This window comes from Sparus aurata, chromosome 14 (assembly GCF_900880675.1).
Source record: "Sparus aurata chromosome 14, fSpaAur1.1, whole genome shotgun sequence".
Lineage (NCBI taxonomy): Eukaryota > Metazoa > Chordata > Actinopteri > Spariformes > Sparidae > Sparus > Sparus aurata.
Window position 1 is genome coordinate 4,056,638 of NC_044200.1, and position 23,756 is coordinate 4,080,393.

Here is a 23,756-nt window from a genome sequence, read left to right on the forward strand (position 1 = left end):
TTTAATCCCTAACTGTCCCCGGTCATACATCAGATATACTCGCATATTTAATTGTTTGCAGCATGAATAATTATGCTATTGGACATATGGAGTGACTGTGCTGTAAAAAAAAAATAGCGCTGAACTAATTCATTGTGCCAGCCCTGCTCTTTAACTTCCAGCACATTATGGCCATAAAGAAATGTTCTGATGGAGGTGTATGTGTGTGTGTGTTCCAGCTGTGTGGAAGCCAGAGGGTGGTGATCGTTGACCTGGGTACAGCACCTCAGCGCGTGGAGATGGTAAACCTGCGGCCTTTTGAAGATGATGAAAGCAGAGAGCAAGATCTGACAAGCTCGCCAACGAACACCACCACTGAAAACAGGTGTGTCCCAGAGTGTGTGTGTGTGTGTGTGTGTGTGTGTGTGTACACAGTCTGCTATTGGAGCTCATCAGTGAAAGTGCAGATCAAGACCTGTGAAAGAAGGGAACGGGATCTCCAGGACACACATGAAATAAAAATAGATGACCCTAGTTGTCTCTCTTGTCCAATCAATAGTCGTCTCTCTTGCTTGTGAATCGGAGTGTGACCCATTCTGCTTGCCGTAGCTTCCAGACTCCTGAGCCTGAGACGCCGAGCCCGGAGCCGAGGGAGGAGGAATCTGACGTTAATCAGCAAACCACCAGAGAGGAGAAGCTGGAGAAGAGTCCGGATTCCTCCAACCAGCTGACGGCGGACGACAAGAAACACAGCAACAACAACAACAACATGTTGGCTTGTAAGAGAAGACTCTGTCCATCAACGCTGCAGATGTGACCTCCATGGTCAGAACACCTGTGTCTGTCCAAACTGAGACCACATTTCATGTTAACCCAAATACCTCCTGTTGCAGCTGCTCACCAGGAGTGAAATTTGACAAATTTGCAAAACCTCACTTTTTCATTCAAAGATGCTCGAACATTACAGAATGCTGTTGGGCCTCAGCTAAGATTCATGTTCTGTAATGCTGTGTAATACTCGGCTTACACATGTTTTTTTTTAGTAAAAGTTCACCAAAAAAATAGAAGTCCAGTCATCATCTCCTCCCTCCATACTGATATAAAGTCAGGCGAAGTGTCGTAGTCCACAGAACATTTCTGGAGCTTCACAGTAAAACAGACTTGTAGCATTCTGCTGAACAACTCAAGTAGCTGGAGTACTTGATTTAGAATGGAGCAGCGACCAAAGAAACATCAGATAGCTCCCCACAGCTCATCTCCAGAAGCCCACATATCACAAACTTGATTTAAAAAATGTTTTTTTTTTACTGTTCGCTCTTTTTAAAGTTGAAATCTTCAGTGTAGCTGCTAAGTGTTAGCGTGCACCCCGTCTGAATGGCTGCACGAGGGAAGATTTTAGAGTTTGACAGATAACTACTCAACACTTTAGGTTGAATTAGGCTGGTTGGTGGGTGTCTGCTGGGAGAATTACGTCTTTAATAAGGTTAATAACATCCTTTTCAGACTCAGCGTACTTTGATCTGGCTATTCAAGAAAAAAAATACACTACATGTGTAGAAATGTTTTGATTGGATATCTTTAAAAGATTCCAAATCGGGGCAGCGTTTAGTTCAGTTGGTAGGGTGCGTGTCTCATGTGCTGAGGCTCTGCAGCGGACCCGGGTTCAACTCCCGGCCTGGGTCCTTTTGCTGCGTGTCACTCCCTCTCTCTCCCCCTGTTTCCTGTCATATCTTCAGCTGTACTATCAATAAAGCCATAAAAGGCCAAAAAGATACTTGGAAAAACAAAAAAGAAGAATGTATTGTCTGAGACATTTGAGAGCAATTGCCTTTATTTTTTATAATAACACAAACTTGGTCAAGAGTGACAAGCAAAGAAAATAAAGATAGACTATAAAACTAGGGTTAGGGTTAGTGTTTGCCAACTATAAACAGACAGGGAGATGACCATTAGAGTGTGGAATGACAAGCCTCAATAATATCTAACGAGTGAATCATTCAATAATGACACTGTTGAAGTCACATGAGCAAGCTTTGAGGCTTTCACTCACACACATAAGAACACAATGTAACTATAGGAGGAATTGCACAGACTTCCTTCACTCCACCTGATCTGAGATCAGGCCTACGTCAGGCTGTGTGCTGTGTCCCTGTTGATCTCACTTTATGTCTGCAGACTGAAATGACTCAACATGTCAAACTGTCACGTCAAAGTCTAGTGCAGACACCGTCCACTGGGTGGTTCGGTGTTCACAGAGCAGACAGACAGCACACTCTAGTGGTTAAACAATGAAACTTTTTTAAAAAGAATCAAGGAAGACGATCAGTGATATTCAGACTTAACTGGAGACCATCGACCGGAAAAAGGTGGCCTGCTCCCTCCAGGTGGGAGGAGAGTTCCTGCCTCAAGTGGAGGAGTTTAAGTATCTTGGGGTCTTGTTCACGAGTGAGGGAAGGATGGGGCGTGAGATTGACAGACGGATCGGTGCAGCGGCCGCAGTAATGCGGTCGTTATATCGGTCTGTCGTGGTGAAGAGAGAGCTGAGCCGAAAGGCGAAGCTCTCGATTTACCAGTCAATCTACGTTCCGACCCTCACCTATGGCCATGAACTTTGGGTCATGACCGAAAGAATAAGATCCCGGATACAAGCGGCCGAAATGAGTTTCCTCCGCAGGGTGGCAGGGCGCTCCCTTAGAGATAGGGTGAAGAGCTCTGTCACCCGGGAGGAGCTCAGAGTAGAGCCGCTGCTCCTCCACATCGAGAGGAGCCAGCTGAGGTGGCTCGGGCATCTGTTTCGGATGCCCCCGGGACGCCTCCCTCGGGAGGTGTTCCTGGCATGTCCCTCTGGGAGGAGACCCCGAGGAAGACCCAGGACACGCTGGTGTGACTATGTCGCCCAGCTGGCCTGGGAACGCCTTGGGGTCCTCCCGGAAGAGCTGGAGGCAGTGTCCGGGGAGAGGGAAGTCTGGGTGTCCCTGCTCAGGCAGCTGCCCCCGCGACCCGGCCCCGGATAAGCGGATGAAAATGGATGGATGGATGGATGGAGACCATCTTGTGACAGAATTACAGTCGTCACCGTGATCACAGTCTGGCCCACGAGCACTCTGTTGTCTTAGTGCAGTGGATTAACCTTTTGCACTACAGCTAATGTCCACCTTCAAAGCAGTCCAGCGGTTAAATGACAAAGTAAAACCTTGGAAACGTCTAAAGAAAAGTCTACATTTTTAACAGTGGTCGACACACAATCGGGCCCCAAAAGCTGAAAAGTTGCTAAAGTGTTAAAATGTCTTTATTTATTTTTGGTTAATAACGAATTGTTCATTATCTTCCACAACGGAATTAAGTGCAAAGTAAAAGTAAAAAAAAAAAACAAGATTTAAGAAACTTCATTGCCTATCACATAGTGACAGAAATGACCTTGAACAGGAACAAACATTCACACCCATGAGACTCGCATAAAATCACACAGCAGTTAAAAGCATGTGTGCAAAGCTCCAGTAAAAGAGTAGTGTCTATACGCATCACTGTGTAATCTCTGACTCACTCGGCTTTCCCTCCTTCGTCTCTTCTTCTCCTCTCTGCAGCGCAGACGTTCACCCTGGTGAGCAGCGACGCGTGAGTGGCGCCTGCCTCGACATCCAAACCGGCGTCCCATAAAGCCCAAATGTAGCCAGCCTGCGAACGAGCATGCTCCACGGCTTCCTGCGTTTACAACAGAACTACTTTGACACTACTGTTACGTGCTCACGACGAGGCTGAGAGGACGGCAGCAGACACAGATGGGACATGAAGAAGGCAGATGTGCTGCATCTGTAGCTCCTGTTGGATCTGTCCATACTGATATGTCCATGAGCGAAAAAACACCAACTCTATGGAGTCATACTTGTCCCAAATAACGTCTGCATACAGATCACATTGTGAAATGGTTTAGTCATAAAGAGTGACAAATAAGTTCTGTTTGGCCTGAAATATACCTGCACAAGCACAGAGTTGTAAACCACGTCTGCGTCTGTATAAGCCATGCAGGGTCTATACTGTAGTTAAAAAGGAAGATGACGTACTCAACTCTCAGCTGATTTCTGAAACTATATCATGGTCATAAAAAGTAGCTCTTGGTCCAATAAGGAGTGTTGTTGTGTGAGCAGCGTCTGTTTTAGCCACCTTTGTGTCTGTTTGGTGTCTTTTTTAAAAAGGTGTTTAAAGGTGCAATGTTTAAGATTTGTCCACCTGCTGAACTCATACTCACAAGACAGATATGTGGCAGCATATCACTCCATAGCCAGGCTACATAAGTAATGCGTTACAGTAATATAGTACTAATACGCAGTGCTCGACTTTAAATGCGTTTCAAACGGGATTTTTTAAAAATATTTGTGGTTACTGTGTTTAGTAACACATTACTGCCTGATATTAAGTGTTTGTTGCTGTTGTTTTTAAATGTGTCCACACCACGCCACCCCTGCCAGTACGACCACCAGCAAAATGTCCCCCCGGAGAAGACTCGTGTGAGCGGAATGCCGAAATGGCTACACGGTCAGACTCCTCTGGTGTGCACCGTGGGAGCTTATGGCGCGTTCCATTTACCTTGGAGTTCAGAAGTCAGAGCTGGGAATGATGTCATACCTGAGGTGACTGCGTCCCAGTACAAAAGTTGGAATGCTATTTCCAGCCAGCTTGGCCAGTGTAAGCCATTGTTAGCAGTACCAGTTGATAACAACGCACGACACAGTGTTTTATGCAGGGAAAATGTCCACAAATAGACAATGGACCATGCTGCATATCGGACTGATTTAATGAGACACAAATAAGACAGAAGTGCTGATAGCTTTACAGCTGTTGATAATCAGAGCGTTTTGTTTTTCGTTTTTTTTTTTAGGTCAGGGCTGGTGAGTTGGAAATCCAAATAAAGGGGATTCCAGTTGATATGAGTGAATAGGGACTGCACTGGAATGCATCATGTTTAATAGGGGGAAAATTCTACCGAGTCAATAATGAGAGAAAAAATTACATTTTTGATTTTGATGTTTGAATTGTGCCATGACTTGCACATATAATTTTCGTCCGTTTAAAAGATAATTTTACAAGCCGAGAAGGCCAGTTTGTCGTAAAGATAGTAAAAATACCATTTAGTATTGTTTTAAACCGTTAAACTACATCGTCTCACTCAAAAAACTCTGGCAAACCCAACACGGCTGTAAGCTTAAAGTCTCGGAGAAATGTGAAAATCACATCAAGTCTGGCTGTTTTGACTGCTACAGTAAGAAGAGAGAGGAGAGTCGGTCAGTTCTGTGAGCTGCTAATGTACTGGACCTGTGTACAAGGTGTCAGCTACAGGTTCTGGTGACCTTTAAACAAGACGATGCCACTAACGCGACTTGTTTTTCCACTTCTACATTTTCACAGCCTTATTCTCGATTGGTTTTATGACAATCGGCGCCTTTTTCTCAAGTCGGAAAATTATCTTTTGAATTCACAAACGTCATATGTGCGATTCATGAAACATGCTGCATGTTGTCAAAAATGGTATTCATGCATCCAGTCGGGGTGAATACTGTGGAACACAAAGGGTGAGCCGTTGATCCTGTAGTTCATACTTTTAGAGCTATAAGATGTAAAGAGTTTAAACCATTTCACAATCGTGACTGTATGTATAACTTGTCTTGGGGGGGTAAAATAGTCAAAAATAATCTCCATAGAAATTTGTTGCCAAATTCATACACACACACACACACATCACTATACAGAACTTTTGATACCTTACTAAGTATTAAAGTCATCTTAACATAATGATTATTAGTATTCTACTGATCTGGAGGGGGGGATGAGCTGTTACTGAGTTGCTTGGAGGTGAGTGTACAGCTGTATATAAGAGCATTGGAGAAGTCTCGCCACAGATGGGCTAAGCACCAAAAGTCGACACATGCAGTGCTTTACTTTAACCCCAAAGTGACCGCGGATGCTCTTGGATTTTAACCTGCTTTGATTTTTGATTCTTTGCGTTGTTTTTGACACCGGAAGGCTCCTTTATCGCTCTATTTTCACATCTTTTGCACCTGCAACACAACAGAAAAAGTATATATATATATGAACATGAAGCCGATTTTTACTTCAACAAGGTGCCACTTCATGCTGCTGTTTTCTTCCTCTTTCCTCTTTTTGGACAAAGCATTTTGCAGAAGTTGTCATTATTTATGGAGAGCAGCAGTCTGACTCTCCTGAAGTCTGCCGATGACACACACGGTATGCGAATGATTTCCAGTCTGCTTTTTCGGTTGCGTCTCTTTCTGTTTCCCTGTCTTTGGTTGACGTTACTTAAAAGGATATACAGTGAAGAGGCTGAGGACGTGACGCAGAATAGACACTTTGCATTTGAAGAATCGGAGAATAGCACATGTACGAAGCAATAAGTAGGACTTTGGCGCTCCAGGATAAACAGACATTTAAACGAGATGTATAAACTGTAAAAAATGAAATTAAAAGATAGCATAATTTATGTACACACAGCAAAGAAGAGTGAATATTATAACTATAAGAGGTTATTATTAATATTATTAGGGTCAATATGCAAAAAGTTCATACCCCATCTGTTTTATATCATGTGAAATAAATGTTGATGTTCTTAAAACATGCCTGTTGCTGGATTTTTCTGTCTGTCGTCATGTCAAATGAACTTCCGCCTTTTAGCTCATGTACTTCTCTGATCTTTCCTTTTGTCCATATCTCTGGCAAGCCGGTCTTTAACAACCTTTTTGATTCATGGCTCCTTAAAATGAATACAACTTGAGACCCCACATAACACGTCGCAGAGGGACCAGATTTGAGGCGTTTTCTAATCCTGGTAGCTTAAATGAAAAAAAAAAAAAAAGATAGAAGGCAGAACATAATAATCTTATGCTGCGATCCGTTGCAAGTTCAAAGTCAACGTTTTTGAGTAAATATTCCGGACTTTCAATTGCAATGTGTGACACTGGTGTCTGCTCAGCTAAAACATGGATAACCACAGCAAATAGATGGCGGGCTGAGTCTTTGAACTTTGCAAGCACCTAAAGCAGCTGATTTAACACATGAATATGAGGACAGACAGGAGGAGTAGGCCTTCAAGCACACGATCGCCACGGCTTCTTTCAAGCGTAATCGGAAAATGAAAATGGCAACCACAAAGTTTTAACGCACATTTCACAACCCAAACACTGAATGAAGTAAAACGTGACGAAAGGGGATTGTTCAATGTGCGCGCTTGTGAAGTCGGGCTTGGTGGATCACGCCCAAGTTTGTCAACTGGAATTACGACTTGGATGACCATATGGCTTTCCATGTCCAAAGTTGTTGTTTTTTCCAAGTTCTGAGTACAATGGAATGCAGCATTAATTTTGTGTACCAGATTTTTATTTTTTTTATCTCGCTATCTAGACCCTGTGACCATTCAGTGATCACTCAGATTGAATTTGGAACCCTTTGGAAGGACCTGACCCTGAGGTTTGGAAACAATGGACAAAACAACCTGCACTTAGTCAGGACATACTTACAGCTCAGCATGCAACACAACCTCACCCATGAATTCAATTCAAATCAAGGCTACACAGGATGAGGCCATAGTTTGCATAAATATGAATGGGTTCCAGCTGTGAAACAGTAATGGTATTCGCATGTCTAAACACAGGATACAGGATTGAGTTACGTAAGATGGATCAGAACCGCCGCATTGGGCACATAACACTGATCAAAAGAATATACCCAAAAAACGATGATATAGATGATGAAACATACAGCAGAGAGTGTATATTAGTAAGGCTGCTGGTCCGGATCATATACCTGGATGTGTACTAAAAACATGTGCTGGTCAGCTATTTGATGTTATTACTGTCACTGTATCACTACTTTAAACATCTCACTCTCACAGGAGACTGTCTCCTCCTGCCTCTAGACAGCAAACATCTTCCATGTACCTAAAAAGTCTGCTGTGTCTAGTCAAAATGTCTACTGCCCTGTGACTCTCACCCCCATCTTGATGAAGTGCTTCGAGACTATAGCTCTCCAGCACATCAGAGACAGCATCCCTGCCAGCCTGGACCCTCACCAGTTTGCTTCCAGAACCGACAGATCCACAGAGGATTCCATATCTACTGCCCTCCAATCAGTCTTCACTCACCTGGACAGCTGCATTAGAATGCTGTTTGTTGACTTGAGCTCAGCATGCATCACAATCTCACCCATGAAGCTGATTGGTAAACTAAACACTCTGGGCTTCAGTACAACACTCTGCACCTAGATATTGGACTTCCTCACAGGCAGAGCTTTTACAGAGGAGCCATAGAAAGCATCCTGACTGGAAACATCACAAACTGACTTGGTTCATCACGGCCCAGGACAGAATGGCTCTACAGCGGCTGATCAAAACCACCAGTACATCACTGGTACCATCTACAGAGCACTGGTGACATCAGTGGAGTGAGATGTATTCACAGAGCCCAAAGGATACTAATAGACAACACCCACCCAGACAGGGACTGTTCACCCTGCTGCCATCTGGCAACAGATAGAAGTATCTGCTGCCATACCACCAGACTGGAGAGCAGCTTCTTTCCACAGGCTGACTCCTGAACTCATCCTCAACACGCCAACATGAAAATGAGTTCTTATAGCATAAAGGGACAACAACATGCATGTTGTTGTAAAAACCCTGTGTTGTAGAATGACAATTAAATGAACCTTGAAATGGTTGAAGATGACTGAGAATAACTGAACTGTTTACCAAAATGGTTGACGATTAATCTCCTGTTGATTGAGAATGAACTGACTAATTGTTCCATCTCTTTGAAAAGCTAAGTCGTGGACTTCAGTTGGGATTGTTTTACCAACTATGAAATGAACAGAGCCAAGGAAGTTTCATGCTTACACCATGTGTACATAAACCTAAAAGTGTTGCGGATGAAAGTAGCCTGTGCAACAGAGCTATCTCCATGACAACTGAGCAAACTGAATCTGCTGATGAAGACCAAGTGATGTGGCTGAAAACTCCAGAAACAGCAACAAAGTGCATCCTGAGATTGTTTTGTCAAAAATGTAAGAATTATCACCCAGCAAAAGAGCTAATTAGTTATTTTTTATTATTAATATTTCTACTATTATTCTACTGACTATTATAAGGCATTAGTATGTAGATATATCCCAATATAGCTGGCACTTTTTCTCCATCTCAACTCGCAGTAGAGAGGCAGGCGTTCATTACAATGCAACAAGTCGACCACAAAGGCCAGCACTGGCCCCAGAGAGCAGATGGACTGAGGTTTGGTTGAAAACGAGGACGGCAGCGGTACAGTCGTGAGGCTGCAGCGGGCTGAACGAGTGCTGGTGCCTGCAACAATCTGCACCTTGCTGAGATAAGAACGTGCCTTTTCAGCACTTTTTGAGTTGGATCATTTTCTGTTTGTCGGAACACGTGGAGCTGAGAGGCCACAATGCCGAAGATCGTGTATATTTACGAAGGTAACGCACAACGCACTCGTTTTTCGAAAACAGTTCAGTGTGCTCTTTGTAGCGGTGCTATATTTTACCCGCATTTTATATATATATATATATATATAATATATATATAGTATATATATATAAGTCAACTGAAGTAACTTACAGTAAGTTCATGTGAGGATTGTGCCCACAGGTCACAGTTACCCACAGCCACATGGTGGTGAACCAACAGCAACAATCAAACAACAATCATGAGCAGATCTTAATTAGACATTTCCTGAAATAGTTTATTAAAATAATAATATGGGATGAACTCTTTATTTGAATGATTGACATTTTACTCAGATTTCTTGTGAGCTTTCTGAACAATGCAACACAAGAGAGACATCCACATTAGTTGAATATGCACCTTGCTAATTCACTTTCAGGTAATTTAGCTATGATGGCCAGCAGTGGTTATGGTTGTTGGATTAGTACTCACTACTAATAGGTCCATTTGTCACTAAAAACATTTGTTTCAACTCCATGTAATTCTATTTCCACAGTTGGTAAACGTAGAGGTAGAATGAAATGTTCTTCTTTTTTTAAAAAACTATTTTAATGTTCATATCAAAATTATTGCTGGTGCGGGTTTAGGTATGAAGTGGGATATCTTTTCAAATAGACAATCTTTGGCCATGCGGAGCCCCGACGTCATGCAAACCCCCTGCTGTGTTTTACGCTTGAAGCGGAGAGTGTGAGTGGAGGAAGAAGGGCAGCCTGGGGCAACTTTTTGGGTAGAACATCACTAAATACCTTTTCGTGTTGTTCAAAAATGGCTCAGATAACGAGCGAAGGGGCCGAACAAGATTCTCAGCCGACGCCGGATCAAAACGGCACCGGCGAAACGGCAGAAACCGGCAAGGAGGGACAGGCCGTGCCGGACCCCAAACAGGAACCGGGCGACAATAACGAGAACAGAGAAGGAATGGACGTGAGCAGCGGTCGTGGTGTGGCGGTGGAGCCCGGGGACAACTCGTCTCCTGCTCCCGACTCCGACAAAGAAACGGCGTCATCGACCGAAAAAACAGACAACGATGAAGGTGCACACGGCTGTAAAGTCTCTGAACCGGGGAAAAGTCCCGTACAGGGGAGTTTGGCGAGTAGCACTGATTCTGCACAAGAGGGCTCCCGGGTGCTGAAACAAGAACAAAGAGAGGGGGAGAACGTGTCCTCCTCACCGCCTACCGACCGCACAAAGACCGCCGAGAAAGCCGAGCACGGCACCAAGAGACGGGCCAGCGTGGAGCTGACCTCGTCGGATGGAGAGCCGCTCAGCCGGATGGATTCAGAGGACAGGTTCGTGAAGTAACGCTAGGAAACAGCATGGAGAGGCCTCGCGTTGATTTTGAAACAAGCAGAGGTCTCGACATGGTGCCCACTTCATTCATTTTGGTGTTAGCCGTGAGCCATGTGATTAACGGGAAATTGTTTCATCCTCGGCGGGGAAACCATCGAGCCGTCGTGAGTCCGGGGAACAGTAAGCGAGCATTAGCTGCAGGCTGCGGGGACGTCCGCTGCGGGCTGCGGGCTGCTGCTGCTGGACGTCCCTCCGGTTGGTCAGGAAAGTTTGCCAAGCCGACCTGACACGATCGTGTAGGGTTCAAACGCGAAGCGATCTGTGTCGATCTCGTCGCGTTATTATCAGAAGCGGCGTGACTCGTTCTACAGCTCATAGCTCCAGCAGCACATGGCAGCACACACATCTGTGACAGATGTCCCGAGCCCACACTGATCCATTCAGTTCTGGTGCGAATCATTTTCTGTATCATGACCTACAATCCACTGTAATTCTCTTGAGTTTTTATAACGTACCATAACTTTGTATATAAAGGAGGTTATGGTATATCGATGTGAAAAATCATCCCCATCTCACACATCTGCTGACCAACAACAGGGTTTGGGACGTACATTTGTGAGTTTACTGATTGGTTACTGACCGATTCTACAGTAGAGACATCCTGCATCAGGGCTTAAACATCTCCAGAAACCATGTGAGTGTGTTGTAAAGGCGCAGTACATGTCTGCTTCCTTAAGATGCATATACATCGAATGAGGAAGTAAGAATGCCCCCGCACACTGAAACATATAGTTTCAGTCTGTCTGTGTGGCCCTTCCTCATGGACTGAAGACAACTGAGGTAACTTACAGTAAGTTCATGTGAGGATTGTGCCCACAGGTCACAGTTACCCACAGCCACACGGCGGTGAACCAACAGCAACAATCAAACAACAATCACGAACAGATCTTAATTAGACATTTCCTGAAATAGTTTATTAAAATAATAATATGGGATGAACTCTTTATTTGAATGGTTGACATTTTACTCAGATTTCTTGTGAGCTTTCTGATTAATGCAACACAAGAGAGACATCCACATTAGTTGAATATGCACCTTGCTAATTCACTTTCAGGGTCATTTAGCTATGATGGCCAGCAGTGGTTCTGGTTGTTGGATTAGTACTCACTGCTAATAGGTCCATTTGTCACTAAAAACATTTGTTTCAACTCCATGTAATTCTATATCCACAGTTCAAACACACAAAAGGCTTATTGATGCTGACATTAGATTTTAAGGCAGCGAGGCAGTTATGTTATCGTGCAGGAGTGGGACATGCTGGAACAAGTCCAATCCGCGGAGGCTCAGACGGGTCAGAGCCCAGTTGGTGGCGATGTTGGCGGCGAATTGTTGTGAGTCGAGTTGGCATCCGTGGATCGTAGTTGTCGCGGCACGTCCCCCGGATGCTCAGTTGGATTGGGATCTGGGGAATTTAGAGGCCAGGTCAACACCTTTGAGCTCTTTGTCATGTTCACTGCCATTCCTGAGCAGAGTTTTTAGTGTGATGGGGGGGCCATTGTCCCACTGGGTGGCACTGCCATCAAGACTGCCGTTGCCATCAGTTGGTGTACTTGGTCTTAAGCAGTATCTTAATACTATGCCCATGCTTTTGTTTTACTTGAAAGCTTTAGTGGCCTAAAGAGTTATACAATTAAGTAATTCACAAAAAGGAAAATATCATATGAAAATCTGAAAAAAAAAAGTGTCAGTGCAGATATGTTTTGTCAAGGTTCGACTTTTTAGCATTACTTAGCCCAGAGCGCTCTGTGTCGACACTGTGGATGTATTAAGGAAAACAGGATACACCTTTCCAAGATGGTGCCCCATTCTCTGAAACTACAGTTTTTTTCAACTGGCCGCAAAAGTCTCTGTGGGCTTCGACTTTTGTGTTTCTGAGCCCACGGAGAATGTATTGGCTTTGTCACCACCCGACCTTGTAGCCGGACTGATTTCATTGAAATAAATGAGGTGCTGCTTTTTTTCCACAGGGCTGAAGTTGCTTTGAGCACAGCCTTACTGTGACTGATGTTAATCTCCTCCTTTATTCTGATAGCTTGGATCAGGGTTATTTGCCAATACAGTGCTGATCTGATGCCACAGCTCCATTTTTCTGAATATAAAATCTGTATAATGCTTTCACCTCAGTCATCTACCTTAACCTGCTCATTCAAAATGGTTTGTTCCCTGTGTGAGAAGGCGTGTGACAATTGTTTCTTTTGGTTCACATCCCCGTTTTTTCTATCATTTCTCGATTCATTGGAAAGTGATCTTCCCCTGGAAGCTTCTCTGCGGCAGATTGAAACTGTGTGAATCATTCTGAGTAGTTGTGATAGTGTGAGCTAAATCCTGAACCTTGGCCAGAAATCATGCTCGGTACATAAACATCAGCCGTGCCAACAAGGTGGGAAATGACTAAACGGACGGTTTAGTGAAACTGTGCACACCTACACTGCTGCTGATTAGATACAGTATGAGTAACAGTGCAGTGTATCAGGATCACTGGAAGCTGCACCACTCGTGGTCCCATTCTCCCTTCCAGTTCTTGGAAATGCCACAGTAAGGTTGGTTTCAGATCAAATCCGTCGATGTGGTGAAAACACTGTTTTTCCATTCATTTTAGTGATGGCAGTCGATTTTAGGGGGCTCTGCAAAGGTGAAAAAGCTGAAACAGCCCAACTTTTGGGAAAATGCAGCCCGTTGTCAGAGAAGATGCTGATCAGAATGGCAGTGTGAATGAGTGAAACCAGAGTAGTGTGTTTAAATCTACTGTGGCAGAGGTATGACAGCAGAACAGGTCAGTAGCTACAGAGGGAACACAACGCCGTGTCCCTGCATCACCGGATTTGCGAGGGACAAAGTGACTACGCTAATAGATACTTATTTTTTTTGTGTAACGTCTTTATAACAGTGTAGGAGACCACTGTCTAATACCATCCAATAGAGTCCAATCAATTATTAATGATTATGTCCTCCAGAATGTAAGAGCAAAGTGAAAATGACTGACGACAGCTTCTTAAAAGTCAAACTGACATTTTCAAACTACCAAGTTATAGTCCAGAACGTAATCCATTTTACTATATATATATTTATTTCACTTATATATGATGAGAGAGAGATTATCATATAGATATCATATATATATATATAGATATAAGGAAGCTGAAACCAGCTAACATTGAGTTGTCATGGAACCATTGACATGCATGTTATTTAAGGTCTGACAGTCTCTCTGAGGATTTCTTCCTGGTACCTCAAAGCAGTCAGGGTACTGTTGGCTATGACATGCAGGTCTGTGCAACCCTCCAAGGACATGCTTCCCAGACAATCACTGACACACCACCAAACTGCACCCTCAGCGGGTCTGTTTCTGACAGTTTGGTCAGAAACATGCATACCAGTAGCCTGCTGGAGGTTATATATAGAGCCGTGGCAGTGGTCCTCCTGTTCCTCCTCTAACGAAGGAGTACATACAGGTCCTGCTGCTGGGTTGATGCCCTTCTATGACCCTGTCCAGCTCTCCTCGTGTAACATCTGGTCTCCTGGTATGTCCTCCATGCTCTTGAGACTGTGCTGGGAGACACAGACATCCTTTGTACGACTGCACACCCTGGAGGAGCTGGACAACCTGTGCAACCTGATGGGGCTGCAGGTACCATCTCATACTACCAGTAGTGACAAGAACACTAGCAGAACTTAAACTAGAGAAGAATCAGTCAGGAAGGATCAGGAGAGAGCTATTGTCTGAGGCCACCGCATGCAAAAACATTCCCTCTTTAGGGTTGTCTTGCTTTTGCCTCTCCATTGCACCTGTTGTCACTTTGATTTGCAGCAAAGCAGGTGACACTGATTCACAGTCACTAGTGCTTCCTAAATGGACAGATTGAGATCCCTGAAGTTTAACTGACCTGGTGTTAAACTGTGACCATTAGGTGTTCCCTTAATATTTTCGAGCAGTCTATATAGAACATTAATCATTCTATATCTTTTTAAATAAATGAATGGCCTTGGACACAGGCATTAGCAGGCAGCCAAAGGGTCCAAATCTGATATATTTTGAGATGGCTTAGTCATATGAAACACAATGGACCTATACCCTTTATAATTTAGCCTGTAGTGACATGACAAGACAAAAATCTCTTTATTTTAGTCCACAGACCAAGGAATGCATGGGCATATGTGATCCAAGAATGTAAATTAAAGTGCACTCAGGGAGTAGGGCTCATTATAAGGCCTATAAAAAACAACTGATAGGCTCAGCTATGTTACACACACGGAGCCTATAATAATATGATCATGTTGGTGTTGATGGATAAAAGAAAAAAAACACCAAACACTTTGGTTGGTAACGCAGGTTGTAATGTGTTACATGACATAACTAGTAGTAGTTACTAGTAGTAAAACGTTACCCCAACACTGCTGAGCACACGTGCTGCGAGAGTCACGCTGCTCTGCAAACATCTACATTAAAACTATCTGTAGACAGTCATATCAACATCATAGCAGCGTTTCACTATAGTTTTGATGTCTGTGTGTAGAATATGTCACAGACAGGAAGAAAATACACAACAGGTGAAGGGTGTTCTCCCCCCCCCCCCCCCCCCCGCAGTGTCCTCAGTGTCCTCTGTCTGGGGTGGCATGTATGTTTTAAGTGTAGAAGAGCCAATCAGGGTCTCTTTCTGTCCGTCTGTCTGTCTATCGCTCTCTCTGTTCAGTCTGATAACACAGGTCCTTCACTCAACAAAATAAAGAGAAATCTCCTACAAAGCAACGTTACAGGACCAAACAACAGTAACAACTATAACGGTCTTTGGGAACTTATAGGAGGAAAGAAATACCGCAGTTATACGTGAAGAAGTGTCTGTCATCCGGTCTGTTATCCTGCCTGTCCTCCCATCTGTCAGCCCGTCTGTCATCCGGTCTGTCCTACTGACTCATTGTCACATTTCTGCCCCAAAAAACAGCGTCTGTCTCCAGCAACAAACTTTAACTCACAAACAGTTTGTCTCCTTCCACTGTTGTGTTGTTGTAGTCACCGCGACGGTCAGCCCTCCTGATCGAGACTTAAGTGAACTTTCCCCCAGAAAATGGCATCCCTTCCCCACGAGTGAGACAGTCAGACAGTGTCCTGTTTACTGATTGTGATTATGTAATTGTGTAATTTAGAGTGAAAAAATGTAACTGTCACTTTCCAGGATGCATTTCTTTGTTTCACTGGCACAAGAGGGGGACTACATAGTCCATGTTTCCCTCTTTTATTAAATTGAATAGAATGAATTGGTTCCACTGATCTGCAGTGTGTTGACCAGCGTATTCAAATTTATTTTCTACATTGCCTCCCCCGTCAGTTTTACAGAGAACTTGCCTCCAATGAAACATCTAAACTCTTTTATAATCATTGAAGTAGGAATGATGCCTTCCTGAAGAGCTGAGGACTCATAACATTTAGACTTTCTTGGCCTCAGGTGTATATCAACTACAGGTGAGGAACTTTATACTGTCCCAAAAATGTTAAACTATTGGTTATCTGCATCAGTCATGAGGAGGTGATAAGTACGGGTATTGATGTTGGCTGAAAAAAATCTATTCAAAAGTCAAAATTCCTGCCAAATCACATACTCAGTGCTCGCACAGGTGCACACACTTGTGTGCCTATTAACAGCAGAAACCTGTAGCAGACCTGGAATCAATGTCGGCAGCCAATCTTCTGTAGCTGTAGAGAGAAAGAAAAAATGTATATGAGTAAAAGTAAATCCATTGAAATCCTTAGTTACAGGAGCAATCTGTGCGTGTAAATTCACACTACTCTCCCAACAGTTAGCACCTGTTAGCAGTTGTTAAATGCCAAGCATAAATCGGCATATGTTGTCACAAACCTATTGAAACGCTCCTTAGTGAAGACTCATCCACTAGAGCAGGTGGATTCCAAAATGCATCGTCCACTGTGGCTATTTCATCAGACAGCCACGTAGTATTTGAGGCTTTAACCGGAGCCTTTGAACAGAGGTTAGTTCAGGCACAGTTGAGAGAACTTCAGCAGTCTCCGTTGAAAATAGAATATAATCTGTCGCCTGCTTTAATGCCCACTTGGCTGCCTCTCAGCTTTTGGTAATCCTGCTGTTGTGGCAGCTGTAAGACTTCACTGTAACCTTTGTTCTCACCCAGAGCAGAGTGGCAGCTGGAAGAATGCATGTGTGATTCAGAGGTATTTGTCCTCTGGTAGGACGTCAAAGCACGGCCCCCATAGAGAGCCACTATGGACACTGAGCAGATGGTCAGCTGGCCCAGGCTGCCACACACACACAACCACACACTGGCTGACCGAAATCTGCTCCCACTACATATAGCCGCAGCCACAGTTCAGATCACTTTAAGATCACGCGTTTCTCACATTATTGCAGTTTGTTGTTTTCAGTTTCAGCCGGTTAAAGTCACTTCAGGTCACTTTGAAAGTCAGCTTGAAACCTGCTTGAGGGGACAGTTGACAGTAATGACAGTATACAGCGTGTGTGATTTGTAGTTATTGAGTTGACACATGCACAGCCAGCTGTACTGTGTGTTCATAGATCCGCTGTTCCTCTGAGCACACTGCACAGCAGCACAGCAGATGTGCTTTTACTTAAAGTCGAGTATCAGTTATGTCTCAGTATGACAGGTGTTTGGTCTGTAAAATGTCATCAAAGGGTGACAAATGTGGATCAATGTTTTACACTCGCGTGTACGCCACTGCATGACAACCAATACTGGAGGAACAATTTCATGCAGATCTCTTGCAGATGGGCTTATTTCACGTGATAAAAATCAACTCAACAGTGCCCCCCGGTGGAGAAGTTATGTAATGGAGTCACTGTTTCTCTGCTAAAAAAAACTGAAACACATCTGTGACATTTCTGTACTGGAGTTTCTTATATACAGATACTGATATACAATACCTGCAATGCTATAAGCTAACATTGGACTGGCTTCCACAGCTGAGCCTGCTGCTGGAGTCACATTTGGGTTGCATGCAGAGGATGTTTGGCTGGTGGTATTCTTTTCTCTGGTGACATTTTCGCTCTTGTCTGGATAAATTGCCATCATATTCCAGCCGATGTGTGTATTGTGTCCACTCTCACAGCCAGGTGAGCCCAACCAATCACCAGTGTTCTGACAAGATTTACCTCCTATCTCCTATCTCCTATCTGGGAATCAAATGATCATTGTTCATGTGTGTGGACTGCGCTCTATTATAGAAAGCTGTTTTCCTCTACATGATTCCACTCTGTTAAACTGTCTGCACCTGGAGGACAGAGTCACACTGAACCTACACACCCTGCAACTGCTTTGTCTTCATTTTATCTGCAAAATAACATTTTAATAACTCTAGTTGTACAGGAGATGTCTTCAGATTCAGCCACAGAATCGAAACCTCCAACCTGCAGCTTGTGTTTATCATGTAGTCAAAGATGGTGAATCATGGGTAATACTGTATGTACTGTACTTTCTGGCTTTTTTCTAACGTCTTCTTCCTGCCGTGTGTGTTCTCCAGTATCAGCAGCACCCTGATGGACATGGAGAGCACTGCGTCCAGCGGTCGCTCCACCCCGGCCATGCTCAACGGTCATGGTGGAGGTGCAGTTTCGGGGAGCGGCTCAGCGCCTGCGGGGGGCAAGTCTCTGAGCTACACATGCTGCTGGGATCACTGCCAGCTGCTGTTTCCCAGCAGCCCCGACCTGGCCGAACACATCAGAGCCACACATGTGGACGGACAGAGAGGAGGGGTCAGTGTTGTCAGGTTACTGTGTGTGTGTGTGTGTGTGTGTCTGTGTGTGCGTGCAGCTCCTCAGGATGTGTTCATGTAGTTAGTTGTATTTTGTAAGGAGGAGGCTGTGAAGTCCTGTGGCATCAAATAAATGAAACGGAGCACCTGAAGATGCAGGTGTTGGTCATTGTAGAAAATAACAGTTGGTGAGAATGTAATTTGAAGCAGAGTTGAACATGGACAGATGTTCCAGTCACATCTGATAGCCTCTTGGACTTACGTTAGAATAAACAACTGGATCTAAAGAAAGGAAGCTCCTGCACTCAGTTTATCAGTATGGTTATTGACAGCACTAGATGTCACTGCTGGTCTCCCTCCGGAGCTCTCCTCCAGAGACCACGTCTACACTCCGATCATTACACTTACAAACCCCACCTGGCTGTTTTGTAAAGATATTTGTCTACACTGAAACACCTGAACACATCTCTTCTTCACTGTCTTATCAGTCAGCTGACAGCGTCACTGTTTGTCAGTTTCTTTGATCACTTATGGGGCTTTTCCACCGGCACCAAGACAAACTGTGTCACGATGATTTGCTTCTCTCCACTTTACCCGCACCTAGTTGAGCCAAGCCATACCTGGAATAGACCTGTGCAGCTGCCCCGCCTCCAGGACTTAACTCATGCCTGTCCAGGAAACCTGAGAGAAAATGTCTCTCTGTGTTCAGTTCAGTAGTTTTCCAGCTTCTCTGTTCCTCCGTTCAGATACCTGCTGTATTTCACTGTTTCATCATGTTTGCTTTCAGCAGCGTCAGGAGTTGTGTTTAGTGACTGTACGTAAAGGCTTTTAAATGATTAAACAATGGGGGACTTTTAATGTGAGGAGTTTATAGTGGCTTTTTGTTAGTGGCTTCTCCTCGATAATACTGCAGCAAGGTGTATTTACAGCTAGTAGTTTGACGGCTACAAAGACAACTGCATCATCAGTTAAAGACATATCTTCAAGCAGGGAGTCCTGTTGTCATGGAAATGCAGATCCCCGCTGTACTGGGCTGACATGCCAAGTCAAACCAGGTCAATCTGAGCCAGCACATGAGGATAAGACCCCCTCTACTGTGTTGTGATACAGAATCATTTACGCACCGAGACAATGAAACAAGTTTGAAGTGACATTTGAGCCAGCAGTAGGCCGGGAAGTCCAGGCTGAGCGCTGCTGATGAAATCACAAAATAACTCAGACTAATGACACTACCTGCTCTTTGTGATCAGCCACTGAAAGACATGTGATGACACAGTCAGTAGGAGGTAATACTAGATTGTCACAGTAACCTGTGGGAAGGCATGCTTACATCATCAATTGGCCAAACTCTGGTTCCAGTTTAACATTGGAATAAGAGGAGCTCATCTGAATGACGTTACATTTTACTCATTCACTCACTTTGACCTCGCTACTGCCATTCCCTCTCTCTCAACCATAAGATTGATCTGAAAATAAATGTGCACAGCAGCGCTTCTCTTCTGGGGCAAGCCACAGTATATCAAAAGAGTTAAATATTCCAGCACACCAGGACGGATTGACACTATTATTCTTACTGTCATTAACAGTTGCATGAAAAATAAAAAGGCGCAAATTAAGCATTTTTGATGTGACTGATAATAAAATGGTGTCCATCTGTCCTGTATTGATTTTTTGTTTTGTTTTTTTAAACTAAATTATTCTGAAAGCCTTCATGTCTTTAAGAAGTCTTTTCCCCTGCCCCAGCTGTCAGAAAAGGGGATCATCTTATATCCAGGCCAACGCAGTGATCTCATCACCACCACTACAGTTTGTGTGCGTTTGTGTGTATTGACTTTGTAATCAGAGTGTATGCTTGTATGTATCCCACACAGGTGTTTGTGTGTCTGTGGAAAGGCTGCAAGGTGTACAACACACCATCCACCAGTCAGAGCTGGCTGCAGAGGCACATGCTGACCCACAGCGGGGACAAGCCATTCAAGGTGAACACGCACGCACGCATAACAGTCCAGTCAGTCATGAGTCAGAGTATCTGCTCACCACCTGGACTACATGTAATTCAGTCAGCCTGAAATCGCTCTGCATCATGTGAGTTGACTGCGAATGGTGTGTGTTCCTGCAGTGTGTGGTGGGGGGCTGTAACGCCACGTTTGCCTCTCAGGGCGGGCTGGCCCGTCACGTCCCCACTCACTTCAGCTCACAGAGTTCATCCAAAGTGTCCAATCAGGGCAAAGTCAAGGAGGAGTCTCCATCCAAGGCCGGCCTCAACAAGAGGAGGAAACTGAAGAACAAACAAAGACGCTCGCTACGTATGTACAAACTCACACATACCTCTCTGTCCGGATAGCTTCACGTTGTTCCATTTAAGGAGAAAACACACACTCAAAAAATGACGTACCGACACATTTGTGTAGGGACAAAGCATGCAGCATAAAGTGAACATCATTATGAACATCATGATTTATTTCCAGCCCGACCTCATGACTTCTTCGATGCTCAGACCATGGACGCCATCCGCCATCGAGCCATCTGCCTCAACCTGGCAACACACATCGAGAGCCTGGGCAATGGACACAGCGTGGTCTTCCACAGCACGGTGGGCTCACACACATACAAACACACACACGATGATGATAATAATCTGATAGTCTTTATCTGTAAAGCACCTTTCAAAAAGCAGAACAAGCTGCCGTACAGTGCAAACGTTGATTTAAACAGTTGGAGCAGGGTGTAAGAATGTAAACCATAAAGAAAGAACTACACTTTCAGGCAGCACAGAAATCAAACAGTAAAAACAACAGAAAATAAGGTTTACAGGACACGAACACGCATTAGAGAGCAAAGTGCACAGGTTCAAACTGTCAGCTGACGTTGTTTTATGAGAGTAGAGGACGACGTTCCAGAGTGAGCTACAACTGCAACAGCTCAGTCACTTTGGTTCTCAGCCAAAAGGCCTCGAATCGTCAGACCTCAGGTCTCATCGTGAACAGGGGACAGAGCAATTCACAGATATGATGTGGTGGTTTATCTAAACCAACACCTCACACTGTGGATAACCAATGAAGACTGGCCAACACTGGTGAGGTGTGACCTATGTCTTATATTGTGATCAGCAGAACTTTATCTTCATTGGTGTGTGTCCGTATGTGTGTGTTCAGGTAATAGCCAGGAGGAAAGAGGACTCTGGGAAAGTGAAGGTCTTGTTGCACTGGACACCTGAAGACATGTAAGTCCTGCTCTCCTCCCTTCTCCTCACCCCACACTCTTCATGTCCTCTGCCTTCTCTGCACCTCACTGTCCCGCAGCAGGAAAACAGAATCACGGTGAAGTCAGATGAACGTAAACGCGCTCAAAATCAACTCCATTTTCAGATCTTGCATTAGGGCGCCACCTAGACAAAGTCTACTGCAGAGCAACTGATACAATGCAGCTTTCCACTGTTCATGAAAACATCAGTGACCTGTGAGCCCTGTAAGGAGACGCCCACTGAGTGCGACACTGTGTTGACGCGTAAATGTATTCTTCACTGTGTGTCAGACTGCCAGACGTGTGGGTGAATGAGAGCGACAGACTGCAGCAGAAGACAAAGGTGGTTCATCTGTCCAAGCTACCTACAGACACCGCTGTACTCCTGGACCCCAACATCTACAGGTCAGTCTGTCTGTCTGTTCGTCTCAGTTGGTACGTTGGTACACAACAAACAAAAAGAAGAACTCTTGAATAAAGTATCTGAACCCTTTCTTTCCCACAGGATGTTCTTCTGACCGCCTCCAGAGGAACTCCACTGTCACTTCCCGCTAATCAAACCTCGAGGAGGATCGCCTCCTTTTCCCTCTGTCTCCAGCTCTACATTCCTCTTCTCCCTCTCCCAGAGGATGCTGGGAGATTAGTGACTTATTGTCAGGGCTGTCCTTAGGCCTCCATTGTTTTCTCTATTAGGTGCTGAATTTACTGAGGGACATGTAGGGAAGATGTTGCTCGTTTTAGGTAACATAACTAGACTGAAAGCTAACTGACAGAAATGTAACTGTAGACATGTGTAGAGAGCTGTCTTTGTAAATACTTGAGATTTGTAATATATTTTTATACTTTGGATTTTTTTACTGTCCTGTAGATAGATGTCTTTTTCTGCCAAACGTTTTTAAATAGATTTGAAAAACTGATAATATTGATCATGTGCATATAGCAGGCATTGCTCTGGTTTAATGTTATTAAACTCTGGCAACAACCACGTGTGTTTGTGTAACGGGGACACGAATCAACTGAGTAGAACAAGGTGCTTCAGGCAGGGCGACGGGTTGTAGGCTCTAATGTAGACATGGGTTTAATTTACAAAAATGCTCAAAGGATAAATATACATAAAGATGTGAACAACTCAAATGATTAAAGAAAAAAAGTGAGGTTGATCCTGTGAAAGTCACGACAGCAGGAGGAGACGTGCTGTTGGGAAAGACTGTGAAAAAGTGGTTTCTGTAAAGATGAAATGAACTCTCTTTAAAGAAATATGCCTCAAATATTTGCTATAGAAAACTAAACATTGTCCACGATTTTTCAATGAATCCGAAAATCACCCATGATGAAGTGCGTCCTACAATTGCTTATTTTGTATTCATGTGCCGAGTAAGAAAATTCAAAACATTTAATTTCACTCTGTAGCTAAATATGTTCATGGGAAAATAGAGCATGCACTGAGGGGGAGCCATAGAGTGTAGGTCATAGACATGTATACATGGACGCATGTACTCACTGAGCGGGCTGGCCCGTTGCTGCGATACGTTGTCACCATATTAGATGTGGCAGCTCCGCCCCGTGAACTAATACAAGTCAATGGCGTGAACTATATAAAGCTCCTTCTACAAAGTGCTATAAGTGAATGCCTCTCATTTACACATTCACACAGATTTGCAGAACCTACACAATGTCTGTCACGTTCTCTGATATGTTCAGTATACAGGTCAGCACCAAACCACAGGATGTATTTTTCTAATGTTTTTACAGCTGCCAATGAATGTAATGCTGTTACTGTGATGATATGTGACAGTTAATATGGAATCCGTCTATAATAACCAAATCCTGACATGTAAATGTGACATCTGTGGGAATAAAAAGCACTGTTTACATTTAGATCAACCATTTGTAGAAATACAGTGATTTTTGATCATCTAAGTACTAATAATAACA

At 44.0% G+C, this 23,756-nt stretch overlaps 2 protein-coding genes across 22 annotated transcripts in view; both read left to right on the forward strand.

Moving 5' to 3' along the window:
- LOC115595208 (pleckstrin homology domain-containing family A member 5-like) overlaps positions 1–6,608 on the forward strand; it is a 234,431-nt gene extending 227,823 nt beyond the window's left edge. For all 21 annotated transcript variants that reach the window (XM_030439373.1, XM_030439372.1, XM_030439374.1 and 18 more), the window contains 3 exons: positions 219–364; positions 589–758; positions 3,564–6,608. In XM_030439373.1, coding sequence (XP_030295233.1) covers positions 219–364; positions 589–758; positions 3,564–3,598 — 351 coding nt within the window. In that variant the 3' untranslated portion in view covers positions 3,599–6,608. The remainder of the gene's footprint in view (positions 1–218; positions 365–588; positions 759–3,563) is intronic.
- A 3,512-nt stretch (positions 6,609–10,120) lies between these two features.
- LOC115595213 (zinc finger protein aebp2-like) lies at positions 10,121–22,808 on the forward strand. Its single transcript, XM_030439397.1, has 8 exons — positions 10,121–10,782; positions 18,348–18,579; positions 20,450–20,557; positions 20,698–20,884; positions 21,047–21,171; positions 21,734–21,801; positions 22,113–22,226; positions 22,327–22,808. The coding sequence occupies exons 1-8, from the start codon at positions 10,259–10,261 to the stop codon at positions 22,337–22,339; spliced, it is 1,371 nt and encodes a 456-aa protein (XP_030295257.1). The 5' UTR covers positions 10,121–10,258; the 3' UTR covers positions 22,340–22,808.
- Positions 22,809–23,756: the final 948 nt, after the last annotated feature.

Bases quoted from the DNA above. Each gene is read 5' to 3' on its own strand.
- LOC115595213 (XM_030439397.1), top strand. From the start codon at position 10,259: ATGGCTCAGATAACGAGCGAAGGGGCCGAACAAGATTCTCAGCCGACG. The intron at 20,885-21,046 runs GTATGTACAAAC...ATTTATTTCCAG, and splicing joins CAAACAAAGACGCTCGCTAC to CCCGACCTCATGACTTCTTC. The intron at 21,172-21,733 runs GTGGGCTCACAC...GTGTGTGTTCAG, and splicing joins GCGTGGTCTTCCACAGCACG to GTAATAGCCAGGAGGAAAGA.